General features: G+C 46.6%; 2 protein-coding genes across 5 annotated transcripts in view; both read left to right on the top strand.

Annotated features, from left to right (window-relative positions):
• The window catches only part of ANGEL1 (angel homolog 1), a 70,390-nt gene extending 46,473 nt beyond the window's left edge, over nucleotides 1–23,917 (top strand). For all 4 annotated transcript variants that reach the window (XM_043472617.1, XM_043472620.1, XM_043472616.1 and 1 more), the window contains 9 exons: nucleotides 833–1,411; nucleotides 2,344–2,570; nucleotides 3,030–3,099; nucleotides 3,692–4,125; nucleotides 6,401–6,527; nucleotides 6,836–6,946; nucleotides 20,503–20,572; nucleotides 21,095–21,258; nucleotides 21,972–23,917. In XM_043472617.1, coding sequence (XP_043328552.1) covers nucleotides 833–1,411; nucleotides 2,344–2,570; nucleotides 3,030–3,099; nucleotides 3,692–4,125; nucleotides 6,401–6,527; nucleotides 6,836–6,946; nucleotides 20,503–20,572; nucleotides 21,095–21,258; nucleotides 21,972–22,132 — 1,943 coding nt within the window. In that variant the 3' untranslated portion in view covers nucleotides 22,133–23,917. The remainder of the gene's footprint in view (nucleotides 1–832; nucleotides 1,412–2,343; nucleotides 2,571–3,029; nucleotides 3,100–3,691; nucleotides 4,126–6,400; nucleotides 6,528–6,835; nucleotides 6,947–20,502; nucleotides 20,573–21,094; nucleotides 21,259–21,971) is intronic.
• Nucleotides 16,050–17,919, top strand: LOC122443893 (serine-threonine kinase receptor-associated protein). Its single transcript, XM_043472627.1, has one exon. It carries the CDS (start codon nucleotides 16,348–16,350, stop codon nucleotides 17,398–17,400), a length of 1,053 nt encoding a protein of 350 aa, XP_043328562.1. The 5' UTR covers nucleotides 16,050–16,347; the 3' UTR covers nucleotides 17,401–17,919.
• Nucleotides 23,918–26,898: the final 2,981 nt, after the last annotated feature.

Here is a 26,898-nt window from a genome sequence, read left to right as displayed (position 1 = left end):
TCCAGATTTTGAGACACCCTTTTTGTCTGCTTTCTGTTGGAATGCATTCATAGACTGGGAAATTTATAGAACTAGAAAAGCTCTTGGGGATTATCCAATTCACAGTTCTCTCGTCCTCATTTTAAAGTCAAGAGTAAGTCCATCTCACTAGGGGCATTGTCCGAGTTTTGTTCATTTCAGTGCTGGGCCATAACCCCCAGTGAAGTGCTGGTTCCAGTGTCATGTGGCTCTTAGAACCAGAGAGTTGAAGTTATTAGGATTCTTAATCTCCAGACAAAAGGAGTGTGGTTATATGTGATCACCTCTGTTCTCAATTATATGGGATAGCCATTCTTTCATTCATGCACAGAGTATTTATCAGATCCCTACCATGGGAATTAGTTAATACTTTGTAAAGTACTTAGAACAGTGCCTGACACATAGTAAGCACTTGGCTCTGGTGATGGTGATGTTCCAGACCCTAAAATTGGCAGGTTCAGTGATGATACAACGATGAGCACGGTGGATATGATTCTTGCTTGTATGAGACTTACTGGCTGTCCCATGGCTCAGTGGTAAAGAATCTGCCTGCAGTGCAGGAGACCCAAGTTCTATCCCTGGATCAGGAAGATCCCCTGGAGGAGGGCGTGGCAACCCACTCCAGTATTCTTGCCTGGAGAACCCCATGGACGGAGGAGACTGGCTGGCTACAGTCCATAGGGTCACAAAGAGTTGGACACGACTGAAGCGACTGAGCACGCAGGCGCGTGGGGCTTATATCAGAAGTTGAGAGAGGAGTGTGAGTTGAATGATGCCATCATCTTACAACATGGTATTTTGGCTTTCTTTTTAGATGCTTTCTTCACATGTCGAAAAAATGCCCTCCTGGCGAAGAGCTCGTCCTCCCAGGTAGAAGGGGACTTTGCCATGGCCCCTCGGGGCCCCGACCAGGAGGAGTGTGAGGGCCTGCTGCAGCAGTGGCGGGAAGAAGGGTCGAGCCAGCTGCTCTCAACTGTGAGCGACGGTCCCCTTGTAGATAAGGGGCTCGCTGAGAGCAGCCTGGCCCTCCTGATGGATAATCCCGGAGAACAGGATGCTGCTCTGGAGGACAAGTGGTCCAGCAGGCAGCTGAGTGACCTGCGAGCAGCAGAGAACCTGGAGGAGCCTTTCCCCGAGGTGCTAGGAGAGGAGGCGCCACTGTCGGAGGTCCAGGGCCCAATGTGGGCAGCGGTGCCCGTGCAGACTGGCCCCCAGTACACAGACTGTGCTGTCTTCCCCATGGGTGCGCTGGCCACAGAGCAGTGGGATGAGGACCCCGCGGTGGTGGCCTGGAGCATCGCACCGGAGCCTGTGTCCCAGGAAGAGGCCCCTGTCTGGCCCTTTGCGGGTCTGGGGCAGCTGCAGCCTCCCCCAGTGGAAATCCCGTATCACGGTGAGTCTTGATAGCCGGCTGAGTGAGCCGGGGCAGTGGTTGTCTTGGAGTTGGGCAGAGCCGTTGCTAAAGAGAAGCCTCTTTTGTGTGGAGCTCTGCCGCTGCATTCTGGTTTTCTGAGACTTGCAGCTGCAAATCCAGAGGGGCCTTAGAGGTCATTTCATCCAGCCCCGTGGCCTTTTGAGATGAAGTCATCACGGCTCAGAGAGGTGGCAGGATATGCCGAAAAGTCACAAATCTAGGTAGTGGTAGAACTGAAAGCAGACCCTAGTTCTCATTCTCTACCTTATTGATTCTCTGGAGGTGACCTGGGCTGAGGGTGGAGAGCTCTCACGGCCTCCACTCTCTCTGCCCCGACCAGGATAACTCCATTTTTATCTGTGTTACCTATTGCGCTTCTATTAAAATTTGGAGAATTGAGGGCTATGCCTCACATAGGTTTGCAATCCACTCTACAGCTAGCTCCCTGCTCGAGGGGACATGGGGGACACATAGTTTCTGGTTCTGTAGGACCTTCTAGGTGTAGAGGTCAGAAAACAGCCAAGGCTGAGATTACTCTAGAAATGTCTTTAATCTCAGATGACGTTAAGCACATTCATCTGAGTGATTCCCTGGAGACCCATGGCTTTATCAAAAATGAGGAATTGCTGGCCATGTTTAGTGAACTTCAGGGTACTAAGTACTAGGTACTATGCTAGGTACTAGGGATACAGTGGTGAACAGGTCAAAATTGTCCCTGCCTTCGTGGAGCTTACTCCATGGCCTGAGGCTGTCCTTAAGAGTGTTGTTCAGATCACCCCAGAAAGGGATGGATGACAGGGAAAATGAGAAGGGGAACTTTGTCACAGTATCACTGGGCCAGGAGTAGCGATGGCGGGCCCTGTGAATGGCATGGACTCAACCACGGACCTCTTCTTCCCACCCCTTTGCAGAAATCTTGTGGCGAGAATGGGAGGATTTCTCCACTCAGCCAGATGCTCAGGGCCTGGAGGTGGGGGATGGCCCTCAATTCCAGTTCACTCTGATGTCCTATAATATCCTGGCCCAGGACCTGATGCAGCAGAGCTCCGAGCTCTATCTGCACTGCCACCCCGACATCCTCAACTGGAGCTATCGTTTTGCGAATCTCATGCAGGAATTCCAGCACTGGGACCCGGACGTAAGCGAAGGCGGGTGGGGAGGGTGGGATGGATGGGGGTGTGCTATCTTGCATTTGCTCTGGACCCTGGCAGTTTCCCTGTGCCCTTAGAAAAATGAGTTCACCCACAGTTGTTCACGTGATTGGAGTCCTGCTTAGGTTGGGAGCTTGCTGCCCGGTGTAAATGAGTTTTGGGCAGATACTAAGAAGCCTCCCCATCGGTGACCCCTCACTAGCACCTTTTTGCAGGGAGGGAGACTTGAGGGATTCAGAGCAGGAAAATCCAGCTTCACTCAGGGCCTGTTCTTGGCTGGAGTGGCAATTGGGGAAGAGTCAGCCCCCAGGGGAAGTGTCAGTGCGGCCCAGCCCGAGACCCACAGCAGCTTCCCACGTGGCTTCAGCGTCTGCTCCTGGGGTGGGAGTTGTGCTGTGGTGCCCTCCGTTACCTTGGAGTGACTGGTCTCTGTGTGGCTTCCCCAGATCCTGTGTCTCCAGGAGGTCCAGGAAGATCATTACTGGGAGCAGCTGGAGCCCTCTCTGAGGATGATGGGTAATGCCGCTCCCTGGCGCGTGTGCCAGTCTTTCTTCCTCCCACCCTGTCTACCCTCTCCTGAACGCACCATCTCTTCTTTCCTCTCAGTAAACCGTGTCTCACCTGTGAGCTAGCTCCCTCGTGTAGAGTGAGAAGAAAAACAAGAGTCCTGAAGTTTTAAAGTGGTTCTGACATACATTGTCATTTATTTACATCTATTTACCAACTCTCTGAGGCTGGAATTATTATACCCATTTTATAGGGAGGAGACTGAGGTTCAGAAAATTTGAGTGACTAGCTCAAAGGTCACAAAGCTATAAGTAAAAAGCTCATCCTTGTGGAGCCTGGACTCCAACTTGTCTTACCCTGGAGTCCATGCTTTTCCTATCACACCCTTCGGTCCCTCCTTCGCCTTCTAGCTACGCAGCCCTCTGGTTACCGCTGTAAGGTGGCCTCTGCAGACCCCGGGGACGGCTCAGGGCGAGGACTCCCCCGTGTTGAGCGGCAGGAGGCGTGCACTGGGGGCACACACCTGGGCTCCTGCCGTCGGTGGGAGGGATGCAGGGTTCACGGACTCTGACCCGTCTCCTTGGCGGGGTGTTCCTTGCAGGCTTTACCTGTTTCTACAAGAGGAGGACCGGGTGTAAGACCGATGGCTGTGCTGTCTGCTACAAGCCCACGAGATTCCGTCTGCTCTGCGCCAGCCCCGTGGAGTACTTTCGGCCTGGCTTGGAGCTCCTCAATCGGGACAACGTGGGCTTAGTGTTGCTGCTCCAGCCACTGGTCCCGGAAGGCCTGGGGCAAGTCTCGGTGGCCCCCTTATGTGTGGCAAATACCCACGTCCTGTACAACCCACGGCGGGGCGACGTCAAGCTGGCCCAGATGGCCATTCTCCTGGCCGAAGTGGACAAGGTGGCCCGGCTGTCGGACGGCAGCCACTGCCCCGTCGTCCTGTGTGGGGACCTGAACTCTGTGCCCGACTCGCCTCTCTACAACTTCATCAGGGACGGTGAGCTCCAGTACCACGGGATGCCAGCCTGGAAGGTGAGATGGGAGCGGCCCCTGCGGGGTGGGCCTGGAGGGGGATTGGGGTGTCGGCGTGCAGGGCTGCTTCTGTGGCAGGGACCTCAGGGACACCTGTGCTGCCTCCCTCCTGCTTTCTCTTGTCCTGTTGATAGCTCTGGTACCCACGCCTGGATGTTAGGAGCTCGTGAGTTCCTTTGGTATACTGGAATCCTTTCAGTTTTTATTATTAATTTATGTTTAGTTTATGAGTACATAAGTAAATGCATAGATGTACACAAGTACATCTCTATAAGGATTCAAGCATTATTACGTGACTCTAAGGGGAGACGTGGGAAATGCAGGTAATAGAGCGGGCTTAAGATCAAAGCCTGCTTTACTACCTGCATTTCCTATGCCTCCCCTTAGAGTCATGTAATAACTGTTCAGAGTTTGGTGGTGTTCTTCCAGGTCAGTGCTCCTAAACTGCTGTGGTGGTGTAACTATCATTGTCTCCATTTACTAAGCACTTATTCTGTGCCAGATGCTATTTTAAGCACTTTACGTACATTAACTCGTTAATTTTCACAAGTCCCATCATTGCTTCTATTTTATAAGTGAGAAACCTAAGGCATAGAGACAGTTAGGCCATTTACTCTCTCTAGTTTGTGCAGGTTGTTAGTGGTGGAGCCAGGATTTATAATCAGGTGGTCTGGCCCCAGGGCTCTTGCCCTCCAATACTATGCTGATTGCTTCTAGCGGCTGCTATCTAATCTATTGTATGTGTTTATAAACATGACGTACTACTGTATATTTCATTTTCTAGCTTTTTTTTTTACTCAACAAATGTACATACATATCTCTCTCATTCCTATTGACTGCTGAATCTTTGTAACATGGCTCTATTACAGTTTTACGGTGGTTCATTTAGCCCTGCTGAGGGGCATTCAGCTTGTGCTGATTCCTTTATATGTCACTGAATCTCCTTGTTTCTCTCTTTTGCCCCTGCTGATCCAATTTGTTCTTTAACTTTTGGCAAGGCGCAGTGGAGAAAGGACGTAAGAAGACTGAATTATTGTTGAGCCCTTTGGGCTTTTATTTTAATGAGGTTACTCAAGTGCCAGCGATGTCCTGGTTGCCACATGCGCAGAGGAAGGCATTATCCTGCCAGGAAGCTGCTGTTGTTACCAAGGGGCTCAGGGGATGAGAAGTAGACTTGAGAAGTGCCTCCCACGTGACAGCTGCCATTAAGCAGAGTGATTCAGAGCACTCATTTGGAAGCCAGACAGTCCTGCATTCAGATCCCTGCTCTGCCACCTTGGGCAAGTTAACTTCCCTTCCTTGAGCCCCATTGGCCTCATCATACCCTGGGGAATATAGTGAGACCTACTTCTCAGGGTCTTCTTTGGTGGATTCATTAAAATAATGCACACAAAGTGTTTTCCAGTTCCTGCTTCAAAGGGAGCAGTCCATAATTGGTAGTGGTTATTGTCAAGATTCTTAGTTGTCTGTGGTATTATTATCCCATTCAATAGAAGAGGATATTGAACCCAAGAGATGTTAACTGACTTGCCCAAAGTGACACAGCTAGTAAATGGCCATTCAGTTGAAGGTGTGCTTTCCTTCTGAAGGCATACTGAAAATGTTTGTCCTTTGTGGGCAGAGAGATTATCTCCCCAGCCCATAGCTAGTGTCTTGCACATAGTTGGCATTCAAATATTTGTTGTTTGTAAATGAAATAAAGGGGATTTTGCTACACACATTGGAGATGTGCAGATGACTGATGCTGCCGAATGTTCCCCTACTACGTTCTGTCTGCTCCCAGGCTGCTCATGGGCTTTGACCGAGGATGGTGTCGTAGATACGGTAAAGTGCTTTGGTGCATTTCCCATTTGGTTTGACCCTGTGATTTCCCAGTAGTGGGCTTTAGATACTAGACTCGATCCAGAAGATCCAAAGATCCAAATAAACCTTTTCCCATGGCAAATTAAAGCCCTTAAAAGCGGATACTTCCTGGCAGAGTAGTGCAGATTTTTCCGATGTGAAATTTAGGGAACCCTATGTTCTCATGGTTCTATTCTCTTTGTTTCACATACTTTATTCTCTTTCCCCTTGTCCCTGTGGACATTTCAGTGTTTCTAATTAACAGAAAATAGTTTTAATTAGTTCCTTATTTTTAACTTTCCCCTGAGACTGACATGTTTTGTATGTATTGTGTGACTCTGTGTGTGTGTATGTTTGTCCGCATGTCCCCAAACAGGGGCTTTTCTCTTTTTCCGTCTCAGATTCCTTATTCCCATCTGCTCCTTGCTCGTAGGTATCTGGACAGGAAGACTTCTCCCATCAGCTTTATCAGAGGAAGCTGCAGGCCCCGCTGTGGCCCAGCTCCCTGGGTATCACGGACTGCTGTCAGTACGTCACCTCCTGTCACCCCACAAGCTCAGGTGAGCACGTGCCGTGGTCTCGGCTGGTTGTCCCTGCCTGCCCCTTTTGGGAGAAAGCTGGCACCTCATTGACAAGAGGAAGCGTAATTCCCTCAGTTCTCTTAGCACATTCCTTTATATTTTTCATCGTCCTCCTCGTGGTCCCCGGTGAAATGGATAGCTTTCAGTCGTAGCCTTTGGAAAGTCTCCTCGTCTTCAGGGCCAGACTTCCTCTGTGTCCCTGCACTGGAAGCTTCTTGGGATTAAGGAAGTCTCAGCTCGTGGCTGCTCTTCCTTTCTTTCACTGTGTGGCTTTTCCTGGTTTACAGAGAGACGTCAGTATAGCCGAGACTTCCTGCTACGCTTCCGCTTCTGCAGCATCGCCTGCCAGAGACCTGTAGGACTGGTTCTTATGGAAGGAGTGACAGATACTAAGCCAGGTAATGGGAACTAAGCTTGTTCCCTAACTTGTCCAACTAAGCTTGGTCTTCTTTCTTCTTCATTTCTGATGCTTGTCAGTTATGTGGTTTTTTAGTCTTATAGATATAATTCTTAGATATCAGCTTCTGGTAAAAAATACACTTACGGGGAAGGTCGGTGAAGTTCACTGGCCATGCGCAATGTGTTGAGAACATGGACTAGGAATCAAGAGACCTGGGCTCTAACCAGCTTTGAGACCTTGAGTAAGCCATAAGCTTTTAAAGCTAAAGTTGCTAATACCTAGCATGTGTACGGCATGTATAAGAGAGAAAACAGACTTGAAAATTGTAAGGTGAGAGTACTCCTGGTTGTAATAAGAAGTTACTCCTACTGAGAAAACTTCCACATGGTACATAGCAGAGTATACTTGACATTCTCCACTTCCTGTCTTTGAAACTACTCCAAAGCAACAAGGAGAATGAAAAAAAAAATGAAACACCATCTTTGAGAATGCTAGGAGACCTGAAGATATCTGAAATTGGGAAGCACAACACAGGTGGAATGGCTGCAAGAAGCACTGGCGATCCAGCAGGGGTGCTGGAGGAGGTATGGAGAGACTCATCTGTGGCGCCGTGTATGAATCTTAAAAAGAACCTGCAGGGTGCATTTCTTTATGGTGAGGTGCAAACCTTGAGGCACAAAATCAGAATCCCTTGTTTGATCAATAGGAATAGGATGGCACAGTTGTGAAATGAAATTGCCTGAATCCTTTTGGTCCAGAGAGGCACTGGAGGAAAGACTGATCAAGGAATCAAGCCATCTTTGCATGAAGTAGTCTGGTTAAGTGGCAGGGGGGAGATGAAATGCTTATGGAGCTGCACATTTCTTTTGGGTGGGAGACGTAAAGGTTAAAAGGACTCATACAGAACCCTGTGTTGTAAGGAAAATGCCCATTACTTGGAATGCAGACCCAGAAGATGAAATGTAAGCTGCCGAGCTCAGGAAAGAAGTGGAATAAAAAGTGAAAAAAATCACTTAAAATGAAGCCAAAATTAGATGCAACACAAGAGAGAAGAGGCTTGCTGAAAACAAGAGGTAGAGGCCAGGAAAGAAAGTACCAGAGAGAATATGACAGTAGTGGAAGTTAAGGAGATTCAACATATACATAGTTGGTGTTTACAAAGAAGAAAGCCAATATCGTGGCACAGAAGGAATATTTAACGGTAGGATATAAGGAAGATTTTCCCAAGATGAAGAGATCTGAATCTTTGGATTGAGAAGGATATACCACATCTCAGGGAAAACTGACATAGGTGAGTCAGCAGTAAGACCTCCTAATGAAGTTAACAAGTCAAAGATGGAATCTTTTGGACAATTGAACCAAAAAGAGTGGGATGCCTTTTTTTTCTTTTTTTAAATCAGGCTACTTTTAAAGGTAAAAATAATTAGGTAGGCTTCAGGCTTTAATTTCTTAAAATTAACATTCAATTCTAGAACACTGGAGAGCAAAGTTTCAGGAAAGAAGGTATGTCTCAAGAATTTTATTCTCAACTCAAAGTCTGTCTTGAAGAAAATGCTAGAAGAATAACTTAAGACGACCAAGCAATGACTGAAAAAACTGTAGTATTGGGTAGAATAGCCATTTTGACAATATTGATTCTTCCAATCCATGAACACGGTATGTTTCTCCATCTGTTTGTGTCCTCTTTGATTTCTTTCATCAGTGTTTTATAGTTTTCTATGTATACGTCTTTTGTTTCTTTAGGTAGATATACTCCTAAGTATTTTATTCTTTTTGTTGCAATGGTGAATGGTATTGTTTCCTTAATTTCTCTTTCTGTTTTTTCATTGTTAGTATATAGGAATGCAAGGGATTTCTGTGTGTTAATTTTATATCCTGCAACTTTACTATATTCATTGATTAGCTCTAGTAATTTTCTGGAAGAGTCTTTAGGGTTTTCTATGTAGAGGATCATGTCATCTGCAAACAGTGAGAGTTTCACTTCTTCTTTTCCTATCTGGATTCCTTTTACTTCTTTTTCTGCTCTGATTGCTGTGGCCAAAACTTCCAACACTGTGTTGAATAGTAGTGGTGAGAGTGGGCACCCTTGTCTTGTTCCTGATTTCAGGGGAAATGCTTTCAATTTTTCACCATTGAGGGTAATGCTTGCTGTGGGTTTGTCATATATAGCTTTTCTTATGTTGAGGTATGTTCCTTCTATTCCTGCTTTCTGGAGAGTTTTAATCATAAATGAGTGTTGAATTTTGTCAAAGGCTTTCTCTGCATCTATTGAGATAATCATGGTTTTTATCTTTCAATTTGTTAATGTGGTGTATTACATTGATTGATTTGCGGATATTAAAGAATCCTTGCATTCCTGGGATAAAGCCCACTTGGTCATGGTGTATGATTTTTTTAATATGTTGTTGGATTCTGTTTGCTAGAATTTTGTTAAGGATTTTTGCATCTATGTTCATCAGTGATATTGGCCTGTAGTTTTCTTTTTTTGTGGCATCTTTGTCTGGTTTTGGAATTAGGGTGATGGTGGCCTCATAGAATGAGTTTGGAAGCTTACCTTCATCTGCAATTTTCTGGAAGAGTTTGAGTAAGATAGGTGTTAGCTCTTCTCTAAATTTTTGGTAGAATTCAGCTGTGAAGCCATCTGGTCCTGGGCTGTTGTTTGCTGGAAGATTTTTGATTACAGTTTCAATTTCCTTGCTTGTGATGGGTCTGTTAAGATCTTCTATTTCTTCCTGGTTCAGTTTTGGAAAGTTATACTTTTCTAAGAATTTGTCCATTTCATCCAAGTTGTCCATTTTATTGGCATAGAGCTGCTGGTTGTAGTCTCTTATGATCCTTTGTATTTCAGTGTTGTCTGTTGTGATCTCTCCATTTTCATTTCTAATTTTGTTAATTTGGTTCTTCTCTCTTTGTTTCTTAATGAGTCTTGCCAATGGTTTGTCAATTTTACCATGTACATGGATTGGAAGAATCAATATTGTCAAAATGGCTATTCTACCCAAAGCAATCTATAGATTCAATGCAATCCCTATCAAGCTACCAACGGTATTTTTCACAGAACTAGACCAAAGAATTTCACAATTTGTATGGAAATAACAAAAAACCTCGAATAGCCAAAGTAATCTTGAGAAAGAAGAATGGAACTGGAGGAATCAACCTGCCTGACTTCAGACTCTACTACAAAGCCACAGTCATCAAGACAGTATGGTACTGGCACAAAGACAGAAATATAGACCAATGGAACAGAATAGAAAGCCCAGAGATAAATCCACGAACCTATGGACACCTTATCTTTGACAAAGGAGGCAAGGATATACAATGGAAAAAAGACAACCTCTTTAACAAGTGGTGCTGGGAAAACTGGTCAACCACTTGTAAAAGAATGAAACTAGAACACTTTCTAACACCATACACAAAAATAAACTCAAAATGGATTAAAGATCTAAATGTAAGACCAGAAACTATAAAACTCCTAGAGGAGAACATAGGCAAAACACTCTCCGACATAAATCACAGCAAGATCCTCTATGACCCACCTCCCAGAATATTGGAAATAAAAGCAAAATAAACAAATGGGACCTAATGAAACTTAAAAGCTTTTGCACTACAAAGGAAACTATAAGTAAGGTGAAAAGACAGCCCTCCGATTGGGAGAAAATAATAGCAAATGAAGAAACAGACAAAGGATTAATCTCAAAAATATACAAGCAACTCCTGCAGCTCAATTCCAGAAAAATAAATGACCCAATCAAAAAATGGGCCAAAGAACTAAACAGACATTTCTCCAAAGAAGACATACAGATGGCTAACAAACACATGAAAAGATGCTCAACATCACTCATTATCAGAGAAATGCAAATCAAAACCACAATGAGGTACCATTACACGCCAGTCAGGATGGCTGCTATCCAAAAGTCTACAAGCAATAAATGCTGGAGAGGGTGTGGAGAAAAGGGAACCCTCTTACACTGTTGGTGGGAATGCAAACTAGTACAGCTGCTATGGAAAACAGTGTGGAGATTTCTTAAAAAACTGGAAATAGAACTGCCATATGACCCAGCAATCCCACTTCTGGGCATACACACTGAGGAAACCAGATCTGAAAGAGACACGTGCACCCCAATGTTCATCGCAGCACTGTTTATAATAGCCAGGACATGGAAGCAACCTAGATGCCCATCAGCAGATGAATGGATAAGGAAGCTGTGGTACATATACACCATGGAATATTACTCAGCCGTTAAAAAGAATTCATTTGAATCAGTCCTAATGAGATGGATGAAACTGGAGCCCCTTATACAGAGTGAAGTAAGCCAGAAAGATAAAGAACATTACAGCATACTAACACATATATATGGAATTTAGAAAGATGGTAACGATAACCCTATATGCAAAACAGAAAAAGAGACACAGAAATACAGAACAGACTTTTGAACTCTGTGGGAGAAGGTGAGGGTGGGATGTTTCAAAAGAACAGCATGTATACTATCTATGGTGAAACAGATCACCAGCCCAGGTGGGATGCATGAGACAAGTGCTCGGGCCTGGTGCACTGGGAAGACCCAGAGGAATCGGGTGGAGAGGGAGGTGGGAGGGGGGGATCGGGATGGGGAATACGTGTAAATCTATGGCTGATTCATATCAATGTATGACAAAACCCACTGAAATGTTGTGAAGTAATTAGCCTCCAACTAATAAGAAAAAATAAATAAAAGGAAAAAAAAAACCAATTGTAGTATTAATGAAAGGACTGGTGATAAGCAATGAATTCATTGTTTTCTTGAAGGAATTTAACTTGCATTGTCATTTTACACAAAGAAGTGAGCATTTCAATGGCTTGGGTTTTTTTTTTTTTAATTGCAAAGCTAATGTATTATTACAGCTGTGGTGAGCGACTGGTATGTGCTAGGAACTGGGGTAAGTGCTTGTGTCAGTTGGACTCAGGCAGGGAAACTGTGGATGAGTGTTTTAAGAATTCAGAATCCTCAAGTTAAACAGTAGTAGGATCCCTCATAGGGATCCATGTTAAGAATAGATTGTTTGTAAAAATCAGTACTGTACTTGAAACATAAAATAAGCATTTTGATTAATAACAAAATAAGAACTTTAAAATACATACTGACAATCACTTTGTAAGTAGAATCATTATGTAGGGGGAAGATATCCAGTTCACTAACAGTGCCCAATAATAGCAGTGTTTTCAAAATTGAGATTAAATTTGAGTAAACACACACATCCTCCACAAACTGTGAACGTGCTTTTCTGTTTGTTCAGTACCCCCATCCAGGGCTGAACAGGCTCCTGATGAATCTTTTTTAAAGACTCCAAGTCTGAAAAGCCACCATCACTTTTAGACCGTGAGTAGAAAGGCGAGTTTAGTACGAGGAGATCATAGTGTGTCATCTGTTTTTCTGGAGGATTTGTTTAGATGTGCTATCAAATAATATTCCTAGTCTGGTGCCAGAGTCGTCCAGCCCAACTGTGCACAGTAAAACTTGCCAACTTGACTGTGATACTGACTTGAAAGGGAAGCATCTGAGCCGCAAGAGGAGCTGGGCGCTGGGGAGTGCTGGTCTGACGTTCCCACAAGTTGGCATTGGCCTCTGCGCGTGTGTTCTACAGCACAGGTGCGGTGTGAAAAAAAGGAAGGGACATTGTGATTCCCACTCTTCCCTCATTCTCTTTTTGAGGGAATACTTCATAAGATGGGAATCTAAATTTTAAGTCCCCCTCTTGTAAATATTTTTAATTATCAGTGGTTTCTTCTTTCTGGTATGGTTCTTAAAGACACAGAAAGGGGTTACTACGTTTTCTTTTTCATGAGCACTTGCATATTTCCATTTATTTCCAGAGCTTTGGGTCTTTTAACATGTACGAATAAACCATGAGCCTAGTTAAGTGCATTCTAGGAGAAAAAAACAAAACAACTGTTTTCTGTAAGACAGTGGACTAACTACTATTTACAAACTGGCCAGATGGCCACAGAGCAAAGGCTATCTGATCAGGTTTTGGACCAGGAAAATTCAGAATCCAGCTTCTGCACTTGCCTGTTTCCTCACAACTTACTGTCCTTTTCCCAGGTATTTGCAGACCTTACTTTCTCGGCTGCTACCAGTGCTGAATGGTCCAGGAAGCTGTCTGAGCTCAGATGGGGGCAGCTGGGGCCTCTGTGCTCATGCGGCCTGGTGGGGCAGGCAGAGGCCTGGGCCCCGTGTGACTGCCAGAGCAGCGCTGTTCGTACACAGGGCTGCAGGGGGGGACCTTGCTGAGGGAACCAGTTTTCCTTTCTCATTGGTTTTTCTTTTCACGTGCTAACAAAAACAAAAACACTTGATTTCTTTTTTCTTTTCTTTTGTTCTCACACTGGTATGAGGTTTGGTAAGGGTAAAGGTTTAGTTTGGAAATTGATTTAGTGCGTTGTCTTGCAGGCTCCAATATTGCTGATGAGACATCTGCTTCTGTTTTGATTCTTGATCCTTTCTTTGTATGTCATGTATTTTGCCTTCCTGAGACTCTGGTTATTCTCTCTAATCCCTTGATTTCTGAAATTTCATGATGGTTTGCTGGTAATATTTCTTCAATAATTTCCTACTTTCTGCTTCCTCTTTTTGGAATTCCTTTTAATTGGTTATGGGCTTCCCTCGTCGCTCAGCTGGTAAAGAATCGGCCTGCAATGCAGGAGACCCAGGTTCGATTCCTGGGTTTGGAAGATCTGCTGGAGAAGGGACAGGCTACTCACTCCAGTGTTCTTGGGCTTCCTTTGTGGCTCAACTAGTAAGGAATCTGCCTGCAATGCGGGAGACCTGGGTTTGATCCCTGGGTTGGGAAGATCCCCTGGAGAAGGGAAAGGCTACCCACTCCAGTATTCTGGCCTGGAGAATTCCATGGACTGAATAGCCCATGGGGTCTTAAAGAGTTGGACATGACCGAGGGACTTTCACTTAATTGGATATGGTTGTTTAGTCGCTAACTTGTGTCCAACTCTTTGCAACCCCATGAAATGTAGGACACCAGGCTTTCCTGTCCTTTGTTATCTCTCAGAGTTTGCTCAAACTCAGTCCATTGAGTGAGTGATGTTATCTAACTGTCTCATCCTCTGTTGGCCTCTTCTCCTCCTGCCCTCAGTCTTTTCCAGCATCAGGCTCTTTTCCAGTGAATCTACTCTTTGCATCAGGTAGCCAAAGTGTTGGAACTTCAGCTTCAGTCCTTCCAATGAATATTCAGGGTTGATTTCCTTTAGGGTTGACTGGTTTGATCTCCTTGCAGTCCAAAGGACCCTCATGAGTCTTTTCCAGCACCACAATTCAAAATCATCAATTCTTCAGTGCTCAGCCTTCTTCATGGTCCAGCTTCATATCCAAACATGACTACTGGAAAAACCATAGCCTTGACTATAGGGACCTTTGTCAGTAAAGTGATGTCTCTGCTTTTTAATACAGTGTCTAGGTTTGTCATAGCTTTCCTTCCAAAGAGCAAGTGTCTTTTAAATCTCATGACTGCACTTAATGTCCACAGTGATTTTGGAGCCTAAGAAAATAAAATCTGTCACTGCTTCCATTTTTTCCTCTTCTATTTGTCATGAATCAGATACCATGATTTTAGTTTTTTGAATGTTGAGTTTTAAATCAGTTTTTTCACTCTCTTCCTTCACCCTCATCAAGAGGCTCTTTAGTTCCTCTTTACTTTCTGCCATTAGAGTGGTATCATCTGCATATCTGAGGTTATTGATATTTCTCCTGGCAACCTTAATTCTAGCTTGTTATTCATCCAGCCTGGCATTTCACATAATGTACTCTGCATAGAAGTTAAATAAGCAGGGTGAACAGTATACAGCCTTGTTGTACTCCTTTCCCAATTTTGAACTAATTCATTGTTCCACGTCTGGTTCTAACTGTTGCTTTTTGACCCACATACAGGTTTCTCAGGAGACAAGTAAGGTGGTCTGGTATTCCCATTTCTTTTAAGAATTTTCCACAGTTCGTTGTGATCCACACAGTCAGAGGTTTTCCTATAGTCAATGAAACAGAAGTAGATGTTTTTCTGAAATTCTCTAGCTTTTTCTATGATCCAACAAATGTTGGCAATTTGATCTCTGGTTCCTCTGCCTTTTCTAAATCAAGCTTGTACATTTGGAAGTTCTTGGTTCATGTACTGTTGAAGCCTAACTTGAAGGATTTTGAGCATTACCTTGCTAGCATGTGAAATGAGTGCAGAAGATATTAAGAAGAGGTGGCAAGAATACACAGAAGAGCTATACAAAAAAGATCTTCATGACCCAGATAACGAGGATGGTGTGATCACTCACCTAGAACCAGACATCCTGGAATGTGAAGTCAGGTGGGCCTTAAGAAGCATCACTATGAGCAAAGACAGTGGAGGTGATGGAATTCCAGTTGAGCTATTTCAAATCCTAAAAGATGATGCTGTGAAAGTGCTGCACTCAATATGCCAGCAAATTTGGAAAAGTCAGCAGTGGCCACAGGACTGGAAAAGGTCAGTTTTCATTCCAATGCCAAAGAAAGGCAATGCCAAAGAATGTTCAAACTACTGCACAATTGCACTTATTTCACTTGCTAGCAAAGTAATGCTCAAAATTCTCTAAGCCAGGCTTCAACAGTATGTGAACTGTGAACTTCCAGATGTTCAAGCTGGATTTAGAAAAGGCAGAGATCAAATTGCTCCGTTGGATCATCGCAAAAGCAAGAGTTTCAGGAAAACATTTACTTCTGCTTTATAGACTATGCCAAAGCCTTTGACTGTGTGGATCACAATAAACTGTGGAAAATTCTTCAAGAGATTGGAATACCAGACCACCTGACCTGCCTCCTGAGAAATATGTATGCAGGTCAAGAAGCAACAGTTAGAACTGGACATGGAAAAACAGACTGGTTCCAAATTGGGAAAGGAGTACGTCAAGGCTGTATATTGTCACCCTGCTTATTTAACTTCTATGCAGAGTATATCATGCGAAATGCCAGGCTGGATGAAGCACAAGCTGGAATCAAGATTTCTGGGAGAAATATCAGTAACCTCAGATATGCATATGACAGCAGCTTTATGGCAGAAAGTGAAGAAGAACTAAAGAGCCTCTTGATGAAAGTGAAAGAGGAGTGGACGGTACGGGTCGTGGCCGCCGGTTCTCCGCTTCTCCCCTTCCCCTACTCTCCTCCCTCCCTCCCTTTCCCTCCCTCGGCGGCGGTCAGTCGCCCGTCGCGGACTCCCTGACCCGTCCCTAACCCCTTCCTGACTACAGGCTACAGGATTGGCCTTTTCCTGTGCCCCGGCCCAGCGTCAGTGTCGGGGCGGGGGCCTTGAGGAGCCGGAGGCGCTGCCACAGAGAAGAGAAAAGACTAGACGACCCCTCGGCTCTGCAGCCGGATTGCTCGGCTCGCCGCCGCCATGGCGATGAGGCAGACGCCGCTCACATGCTCCGGCCACACGCGGCCTGTGGTGGATCTGGCCTTCAGTGGCATCACGCCTTATGGCTATTTTCTAATCAGCGCTTGCAAAGATGGTAAGCCTATGCTTCGCCAGGGAGATACAGGAGACTGGATTGGAACATTTTTGGGTCATAAGGGTGCCGTTTGGGGCGCAACATTGAATAAAGATGCCACCAAGGCAGCGACAGCCGCTGCAGATTTCACAGCCAAAGTATGGGATGCTGTCTCAGGAGATGAATTGATGACCCTGGCTCATAAGCACATTGTCAAGACGGTGGATTTTACGCAGGATAGTAATTACTTGTTAACCGGGGGACAGGATAAACTGTTACGCATATATGACTTGAACAAACCTGAAGCAGAACCTAAGGAAATCAGTGGTCACACCTCTGGTATTAAAAAAGCTTTGTGGTGCAGTGAGGATAAGCAGATCCTTTCAGCGGATGATAAAACTGTTCGCCTTTGGGATCATGCTACTATGACGGAAGTGAAATCTCTAAATTTTAATATGTCCGTTAGCAGTATGGAATACATTCCTGAGGGAGAGATTTTGGTAATAACTTACGGACGATCTATTGCTTTTCATAGTGCAGTAAGTTTGGACCCAATTAAATCCTTTGAAGCTCCTGCAACCATCAATTCTGCATCTCTTCATCCTGAGAAAGAATTTCTTGTTGCAGGTGGTGAAGATTTTAAACTTTATAAGTACGATTATAATAGTGGAGAAGAATTAGAATCCTACAAAGGACACTTTGGTCCTATTCACTGTGTGAGGTTTAGTCCTGATGGAGAACTCTATGCCAGTGGTTCTGAAGATGGAACATTGAGACTGTGGCAAACTGTGGTAGGAAAAACATACGGCCTTTGGAAGTGTGTGCTCCCTGAAGAAGATAGTGGTGAGCTGGCAAAGCCCAAGATCAATTTTCCAGAGACAGCAGAAGAGGAGCTAGAAGAAATTGCTGCAGAGAATTCAGACTCCATCTACAGTTCAACTCCCGAAGTGAAGGCCTGAGCGTCAGGCACATGCCACAGACAGTGCACAACTTACGGACTAAAGCAAGCAGAGAAAAGCGTCAGCCTCCAGTTACTCTCTGCTGAAAGCAACGTGAGCAGTATATAATGAGGAATACGAATTAGCTCCAGTGCTGGAACTAACCTACTTGGTGATACCTATGAGTGAGAACACAAGAGTATCAGCCAAAGGCTGATGGAGTTATGCTCTTACAGTGTGATGGTCTGTTGTCTTTTTAATGAGTATGTGTAAGCCAACATCCAATTTCTCTTATTACAATTAGATTTCTTGTAGCTGTTTATGTTATTATGAAGAGGGAAAATATATTGGCCTATTTTTCTGACTTTTCCCTTAAAAGCAGAAAGCTGGTTTTTTTTTTTTTTTTGCTTTAGTTATAAAGAAGAGGGAATACATGATAAAGTAACAGTTTGATTTCTCTTATTGTACACTGCTTCTGAACATCTAATTGTTTTTAGTTGTCTCAATAAAATGGCTCTAAAACAAAAAAAAAAAAAAAAAGAAAGTGAAAGAGGAGAGTGAAAAAGTTGGCTTAAAAATCAACATTCAGGAAACTAAGATCATGGCATCTGGTCCCATCACTTCATGAAAAATAGATGGGGAACAAAGGAAACAGTGAGAGACTTTATTTTCTTGGGCTTCAAAATCACAGCAGATGGTGACTGCAGCCATGAAATTAAGACGCTTGCTCCTTGGAAGAAAAGCTATGACCAACCTAGACAGCATACTAAAAAGCAGAGACATTACTTTGCCGACAAAGGTCCATCTAGTCAAAGCTATGGTTTTTCCAGTAGTCACATATGAATGTGAGAGTTGGACTATAATGAAAGTTGAGTGCCAAAGAATTGATGCTTTTGAACTGTGGTGTTGGAGACTCTTGAGAGTCCCTTGGACTGCAAGGAGATCCAACTAGTCCATCCTAAAGAAAAGCAGTCCTGAATATTCATTGGAAGGACTGATGCTGAAACTGAATCCAGTACTTTGGCCACCTGATGTGAAGAACCAACTCATTGGAAAAGACCCTGATGCTGGTTTTGAAAGATTGAAGGTGGGAGGAGAAGGGGACAGCAGATGATGAGACGGTTGGATGGCATCACCGACTCGATGGACGAGTTTGAGTAAACTCTGGGAGTCGGCGATGGACAGGGAAGCCTGGCATGCTACAGTCCATGGGGTCGCAAAGAGTCAGACATGACTGAGCGACTGAACTGAACTGAAGTAACATGTTTTATGGTAAATCTCGTTGATACGTATTAAACTCTGAACTTTAAAGGCAGAGCAAAGGCAATTCTTAAAATATCCACAGGAAATTCCTGAGACTTGGCCATATATCAGACTACCAATAGTTGTGACACAGGGGCTTAGTTGCTCCCGGACCAGGGGTTGTGAACCCATGTCTCCAGCATTGGCAGGCGCATTCTTTACTATTGAGCCACCAGGGAAGCCCTATTCCTGTTTTTTTTTTTTTTTTTAGCATTATGAGTTTTGTTTTGCTTTTAGTTTGGGTTTTTAATTTCTTTTCTGGTCGTAAAGGAGTGTTGAATTTTGTCAGAGGTTTTTTCTGTTTATTCAGATGATCATGGGTTTGTTTTTCAATATTCTATTAATAATTTTCAGATGTTAAACCAACCTTACTTTCTAGGATAAAAATACTTGGTCATAGTATATAACAATTGCTAATTTAGATTTTCTTCTTTTTCTTGAATGAGTTTATGTAGTTTTTGTCTTTTTAGGAATTTTTCCATTTTACCTAAGTCATCTAGATTGTTGGTATACAGTTTTTAACTGTATCCTTATAATTTTTAAATTTCTATAAGGTTGGTAGTGATGGCCCTCTCTTTTAATCCTGGTTTTAGTAATTTAAGTCTTCTCTTTTTTTTCTTGGTTGGTCTGTCTTAAGTGTTTGTCAATTTTTTGGTCCTTGTTATTCTATTTTCTTAGTTTGGGTTGTTATAACAAAATACTGTAGGTGAGTGGTTTATGAACAACAGAACTTTATTTTTCACTGTTCAGGAGACTGGAAGTTCAAGGTCCAGGTGCCAGCATGGTCTGGTTCTGGTGAGGACTTTCCTCTGCTTGCTAACTGCCAACTTGTTGCATCCACACACATCAGAAAGAGGATGAGACAGCTCTCTGGGATCCCTTTTAAAAGGGCATCAATCCTATTCATGAAGGCTTCACCCTCAATGCCAGATTACCTGCTGAAGGCCCCACTTCCTAAATGCTATCCCATTGAGGGTTAGGATTTCCACATATTTTGAAGAGGCAGAAACATGCAGTCCATGACACTTACCAGTGTCAGTTGTTGTTTACTCGCTAAGGCATGTCTGACTCTATGAGCCCAGGAACTGCAGCATGCCCAGCAGGACCTGTATTAGTATTCCCTCTTTCTCTCCTGATATTGTGTCTTTTTTCTTTGAGTATGTGTGTGTATATATATAGGTGTGTGTAAGTATGGATGCATATATGTGTGTAAGGGTGTGCATACATATGTATATGCATACATATATGCTGCTGCTAAGTCGCTTCAGTCGTGTCCGACTCTATGCGACCCCATAGATGGCAGCCCACCAGGCTCCACCGTCCCTGGGATTCTCCAGGCAAAAACACTGGAGTGGATTACCGTTTCCTTCTCCAGCATACATATATAGATATGTGTAAATACACAATGGATTGTGTGGGATAAAAGATTCTAGAGGAGTACACCAGGGATTTGATAACGTTGGTTGCCCCTGGGTGGCAAGGGCCCCCTAGTAGGAGGGAGACTTTTCACTGAGGTTTTTCTCTACATTTTGGTTTTTGTAACCATGTGACTGTTATTACCTATTCTAAAACTTAAAGTGTAAATTTTTTAAAAAGTTGCTGAACCAGGGCAGAGATGTCTGTGTTAGAGGCCTCTGTCTGTCTGCTCCCTGAGGTCCCTGACTCTGGTCCATTGTTTGCTTCCCCCCTTCATGTTTTCTCTTTCCCTTTTCCCTTCTGGAACGATCCAGTCAAGGATCTGACTGCTGTTTCAGGGTGCAAGGTTCTGATCCTCCTTCCCTGTCTGTGAGTGATAAAACTCCTCTCTCTGGTCTTCCACAGAGAGACCTGCTGGCTGGGCTGAGTCTGTCATTGAGGAAGACACATCTGGGTCTGAGCCGGACGTCCCCAGGTAGTTTTCTTCCAGTTCTCTCTGCTTGCATCCCAGCTCCATTGAGATGTATTAGAGGGGCTCCTTTGGCTTTCGCGGACCTGACTTGGGGGAATGCTTTGCTGAGCTTTCTCTTCCCCCTAACACATGATAAGGTTATGGAGGAACACACAGGTGTGCGGAGGCCAGAGGCGACCCACTCAGTTTCTTAAAGATGAAAACCCCGTGCACGTTTCCTTAGGGAGTAAGGCCTCACAGAAGAGCCTGCTGACCCACAGGCAAGGGTACCTGAGGTATATACTTCACCAGGTAGCAAGAGGAGGGTGGGGGGTAAGGCATGTCGACAGGGCTGAGTACAAATATGTCTGTTTCTAGGCTGATTTTAGCTAAGACTCTCCATCTCTGATTAGCATGGGAAGGAACTTGCTGAGCTTGAATTATTTGGGCTCATCCATTAAAAAGCTTGATAAAACCCACAGAGAAGTGACCTTGGGAGAAGGTCAGTGGTGTCTGTTGACTGGCGTCTCCCCCTCCACCCCGTAGGACTGTGGGCACCATCCAGCACTGCCTACACCTGACCTCGGTGTATACTCATTTCCTGCCCCAGCATGGCCGCCCAGAGGTCACCACAATGCCCCTGGGGCTGGGAACGACAGTAGACTACATCTTCTTCTCAGCCGAGTCCTGCGAGAATGGGAACAGAACTGGTAAGCCTGGTGGATCCTGGATTCCCAGACGCCACTCCCCAGAGTCTCTGGGAGCTGATGGTAGGTCAGGCATCTGCTCACATGACTTGGGCTGCTGGGACCTGCCTGGCAAAGGAGCAGATCTCATACCTGCCTGACGCTGGTCGTCCTCATCGTACTTCCCTTAGGCCCTTTGCCCGGCCTCTCTTTTTATCTTTGTAGCAGAACAAGCCATCCCTCCTTTCTCAAGATGAAAATAGACCACCTGGAGGTGACTGGATTTGTTCAGTGGCAGCTGGCTAGTGAGGGTCTTGGTGAGGTTAGAAATAGAAACCCAGTTTCTTGTCTTCTTGCCCCTCACTGTAGTCACAGCGTGGCAGTCGGTCAGCCCCACACCTATTTTGTTTAAAGCATGTCTTTTACAGTGTTCGGATTTTATGTTTAAAAATCAGATTTTACATAGAAACTCTGGGTTTCCGACTTCTCTCAGAAAATCGGAAGATCTTGTAATGCTGGGCTTGGAGGTGCATTCTCTAGTTTGCCACAGCCTCCGAGCCCACTCACTCCATTCACTGACATATCATGGAGCGTCCAAGAGGCCGCAGGAGGTGAGAGGGAGGGTGGGCGGCCGAGAAGATGCAGCGTCTTGAAGGTGAAGCTCCCGCAGGCCCCCTCCCACCCCGGGCCGCGTGGTGGGGGCCGCGTCGCCCACCGGCCTCTGCTCTGTGCTCCAGATCGCAGGCTGTATCGGGACGGAACTCTCAAGCTCCTGGGCCGGCTCTCGCTCCTCTCTGAAGAGATCCTCTGGGCTGCCAACGGCTTACCCAACCCCTTCTGCTCTTCAGACCACCTCTGCCTACTGGCCAGCTTCGGGATGGAAGTCGCCGCCCCATGATGGGCTCCCACGAGAAGAGCGCTTCTTCTCTTCCAGAAGAGCTCACCGGATCAGAGACTGTGGAAATATCCCATGCTTCTGGAAACTTAGATCCAAGAAACTTAACGACCCCTCCCCGCCCCCTCCTCGTGCCCTTCTCCCCCATGGTTAGATTTTCTCCAGGCCTGTCCACACTCTCTGCCTGTGGTCCTTGCCCCGCCCTAGCCTCTTCCTAACCCTGTGCCACATGAGGGGGTGGCCCCGGGAGAGGCACAAGCGGGGGGCCCCCCCTTCCTTCCATGTATCCAGCGCTCCCCACTGATTTTTAATTACCAGGGTTGCGGGAGCTACTGATCTCCTTGGTTATTTGTTTTCAGGCCATTTCTTGGTGGTGCCTTCTGACCCGACCTTCTCCCTGCCTGAGACTCGTGGGCCCAGCCCTCCTGCAGACACACACATGTTGAGATGCGCTGCTCTGTGCGGTCACGCCTGTCTCTGAGCAGCCCGCTTTCCATGCTGAGACCGTGGGTCATGGGCCCTGCTCTCCCTTTATCCTCTGTGTTTCATTAGGCATTCATCCAGTCAACCAGGGGGTCCTCTCCATTGGGGCTCTGGAACAAGTGGGCCCCACAGACTCAGGGGCACTTCTGGTCTTTGCAGCCTCTGAGGTCTTGCCCAGCGCGCCCCGCCGGCCTGCGTGTTTCCCCCAGGGCTCGTCCCTTTCCCCAAGCTGCCCTGTGGCGGGTGAGGGGGTCAGCGGTTCGAGGTTCAGAGCTCATCAAGGCTGAGGAGGAAGAACTGTCAGGAAACTCTGGTCTTCCTGGAGGACCGGGGCGAGGGTGGGAGTCCGGGGCAGGAGAGCAAGCAGCGGACTAGAGACCTCAGGGACTTGCCCCCTTTCCTCACACACCTCAGCTGCAGCTCTCTGTTCCTCTCCTCCAACTGCGTTTTACTTTTTGCTGCCTCCCACATTCCCTTCCCTTTTTTGCCCCTACAAAAGCCCAAGATTGAGCTCAGGCCAAACCTTCTCAGTAGAAAGGTGGCCTTGGGCACAAGTGGCCCGAGCCCCGGACGTGGCGGTGCTTGAGGGTTTGCTCCAGCCAGCCTGGCCTCCGCTGCTCGTTGTCTCTGCTTTCCTTCTCGGGGCGCAGTGGGTGCTCTGGCCCGTTCAGGGGGCTCCCTTGCCCACGTGAGTCACCTGCAGGCCTTAATCTTTCATTGCTGGGCATGGCGTGGGGTGTTCCTGGCCAGCTCCTCCTCACACCTCCCGTCACTCAGAGTAGCTGCTGCTGGCTCTGCAGATGTGGCCCCCAGAGTGGGACTGGAGGATATAGCTGAGAGAGGCTAAAGTCAGGGACAGTTAGCTGCGGTTCACGTTTTCTCCTTTTGTTTTTTGAGCGCCAAAGACCCAGCTTGGATTCTGCTGCTGCATTCATGGTTATAAGCTTTCCATGCCTCCGTTCTGGGGACTTTATCTCTGCATGTATATTTTTAAACATTGTTTCCTTGGTACTGGGCATGTGCCTGTCTGAGCCCCAGGCCCATCTGTCCACACCTCACCATCCATTCTGTTTGTCTCTTCCTGGACATCTCCTGAGGTGGTCTCCTTGGTTCCTAGAACCAGGGCCCAACCGCTCTTCTGTTCTGCCAGGCAGTGTAGTTTAAAAATGGCTAACAATGGCAGAGGGCAGGAGCGTGATAGATAATCTTTTCCTTGTTTTCTTGTTTCTGTTTTGGAAATGAAAGGGGGGTTTAAATGGTCATTTGAATTCTCTTTTCCAAATAAAGGTTTATCTTTTCCCCCCAGCTGTTGGTTATTTTATTAGGGTCCCGAAGGGCATGGGGGAAGGGAAGGCCTGGAGAATGAGAGGTGGGCAGAGAGCAAGAGACTGACCTGGGGTGGAGCCTTTAACTCTAGATCTAGACCAGAGAAAAGGGTTGGCATCTCCCTTAGGTAACTGAACAGATGCCCACTGCTCTGAGGCCCGTGGGAAGAACAGGGCCTGGCCTGCGTGCAGCCGCCTGTCCCGACCTTCACTCTCTAGGAGAGTGGTCCATTCAGCTGCTTTCATTCTTATTCCATCTGCTGCCCCTGTCCCTCCCCCTAGTCCGAGCAGAGGGGGTCTGTGGCAAAAAGCAGGACTAGAGAAGCGTTTTCCCTGGTCAAAGCTGTGGCGGCTGCATGAGGCGTGATGCGCATGGCCGATGCTTCTCCCGGCGTTCCTATTTCTGATCGTCTCCTCTTCCTTATTCTGGAGCTAGGCCTGAGCTGCGGGCCATCTGTTGCTGGAAAGCTGTCCCTCCTTTCCCGGGCCTCACTCCGCTGGGGCTTCTGTCTTCCGGCCTCCTCACACAGCCTTTGTGCCTGTGGGGAGAAGCCCTGAGGCCAGGTGGGGTTTAACGCCTCACCTGAACGGAAGCCCAGACTCCACCCTTTTGAATCAGTACCTGAGAATCCATGTTACTTAAAGCTCCCCAGGCACCAGTGGAACCACCTAGGTTACGATTCAGCAGAAAGAGCACTTAGCCAGGGATTAGGAGCATCGCCTGTTGTCTTGGCCTGGCTCTCAGTGTCTGGGTAAGTTAACCCCTCCCTGTGTTTCACATATCTTGGTGAAATGGAAATTAAAGTAGTATTCTTTTCCACTCATCAGGAATTTTCAGATCTGAAATTACATTGTTTGAAGGGATGCTAGGAATCCCAGAGTATTATTGGTAATTACATAATTGGTAATTATCAGTAACAACTGGGAATTAAGGATGGCCAGTTTCCCCTAGGTAGTCTGGACAGTTCACGGGCTCAGAATTATTTTATAGCTCCTAAGCTCTGAGGTGTGTCCCCAGAGACCCCTTTCCTGGCCTGAAGGGCTTCCCCGTGGTGACCTGAATTTACGCAGCATCTGCATGGCGCGTTGATTCATGGCTTTCAGGGTGCTTCCCTTTCCACGATCAGTAGACGGCATTACAAGGTGTCAGTTCAGGTGCGCATGGCTTACCTTTACATCTGAGGAAGCAGAGATCACAAAGAAGGAGGCTGAGACTCTCCTTTGCTTGATTTCTTGCCACCCAGCTCCTCAGAACACGGCCTTTTCTGGGAGTAGGAGAGCCAGGTTGTCTCGTAAAGCAGACATGGGGCTGGGCCTCGGAGAAGGGAGACGACCAACCAGTCCGCGGCTGGCTTGTCTCTTCTCTCTCATTCTTCCCCAGGTGTAGCTACTCACCAGAGGGTTGTTTCTTGATTGGTTACTTAAGGCAAAGCGTGGCTTCCCTTCTCCTGGGGGGGAGCAGGTGGGGGCCTACATCCTCTAGTACCCCCCCACCTCTCCCTATGTTTAGGGAGAGAGTTGCCCCGAGGTCCCACACTTCCACACTCTTCCCCCGCACCTCTCCCATCATCTCTCCCCACAACAAACTGGCCTGGTTGGGTGATCTCTCCCGGGTTAGGAGGCTACGACCTTAAGGTACGTCAAAGGGAAAACTGCCTTCTGCCCCACCCTCATCAGTTACCATGCCCATAAGGCCGGAGTCCTCACACAGCTAGCGTGGAATCTCCACACTTAACATTCTTCCAGGTCTTGTCTTTCCCATGACCAAGTGCTTTCTGGCTGGGGACTGGAAGGACCGTATTCCCACATGCGCTGCTCAGGGTGCGGTCCCTCTGGCCATCTGAGGTGGCGTGTCTCCACCACCTGCCAGGCCTCAGCGGGCCCCTCACCCCCTTGGCAAACACTGTAAGTGTTGCCAGGCAGCCCACACGTGGGCCGGTCGACTTGGTCTTTGGTATGACCAGCACCCTGTCATCACTGCCCTCCACAGTCACGGTCAGGATCTGTGTCAGATCCTGGCAGATGGGGGTGCAGGGCTTCCACCTCTTCATGTCCAGGGCTCTGAGAAGTGCCACCCGCATTCAGAGGTCCAACCCACGATAGTCACGTGCCTGAATTAGGCAGGCACGTGCTGCAAGCTTGAAGCCAAGGGAGCTGCAGGAAATGCGGCCATCCTCCCAGTAAGCTGGCTTCTGGTCCTCTCCGGAGTCCTCGACGGCACTCAGCTCTGCCTCATTTCTAAGAAAGCGGCTGCGCGGTACCCACGGTGAGCCTGGCTGACTCACGACCGACTCAGTCCAGCACTTAACCCAGCCCCCGTTCGTACGAGAGCAGTCCAGGGACCCACGGTGTATGAGCCCATGTCACTGAAACCCACCCACAAGACCCTTTACCAGCTGGACTCGAATATGTACATTTCACACACTGCCTTTTGTGTGAAGGGGGTATAAGCCAAGTTATTCACAAACTCTGGCTACCTTTATTGAATCAGGCTCTTTTTTTTGGTATCGTTTAAGCTGGATTTAAATAATCCTGTAAATAGCTTAACTGCCTCTTTTTAATGGTGTACAGTCCAAGACCATGGATTCCAGCAGACCACCTCTCCTCTTCCCAGTGGCCACGCCTCACCACAGTGCTCCTCAAAGTGAGGGACTCCTGCTGTGCTAGACAACACGTCTCTTAGGGTTTTTTGGGGATTGGCTGGAATAAGAAGTAGGAAATACACTCCCTCCTCCTAAGTCTAGGGTTTCCTCTTAAGCTGAACGAAAGGAGAGCAGAGAAGTAGGGAGCAAGGGTTACAGGTGAAAAGGTGCCTCTGTGCAGGTCAGGTTGCAATTGTTTGGACTTGCCTTAAAGCATGGGAAGAGGTCCCGGGCTGGGCGGACAATGCAGAGGAAGAAGTGGGTAACAGGTAGAACCAGGGGTATTTTCCAAAAAAGCTGTGTCTTTAACCACCATAGG

The sequence above is a fragment of the Cervus canadensis genome, chromosome 6, assembly GCF_019320065.1.
Source record: "Cervus canadensis isolate Bull #8, Minnesota chromosome 6, ASM1932006v1, whole genome shotgun sequence".
Taxonomy (NCBI): Eukaryota; Metazoa; Chordata; class Mammalia; order Artiodactyla; family Cervidae; genus Cervus; species Cervus canadensis.
Note: the sequence above shows the minus strand (reverse complement) of the source record. Positions and strands in the feature narration are given on the sequence as shown.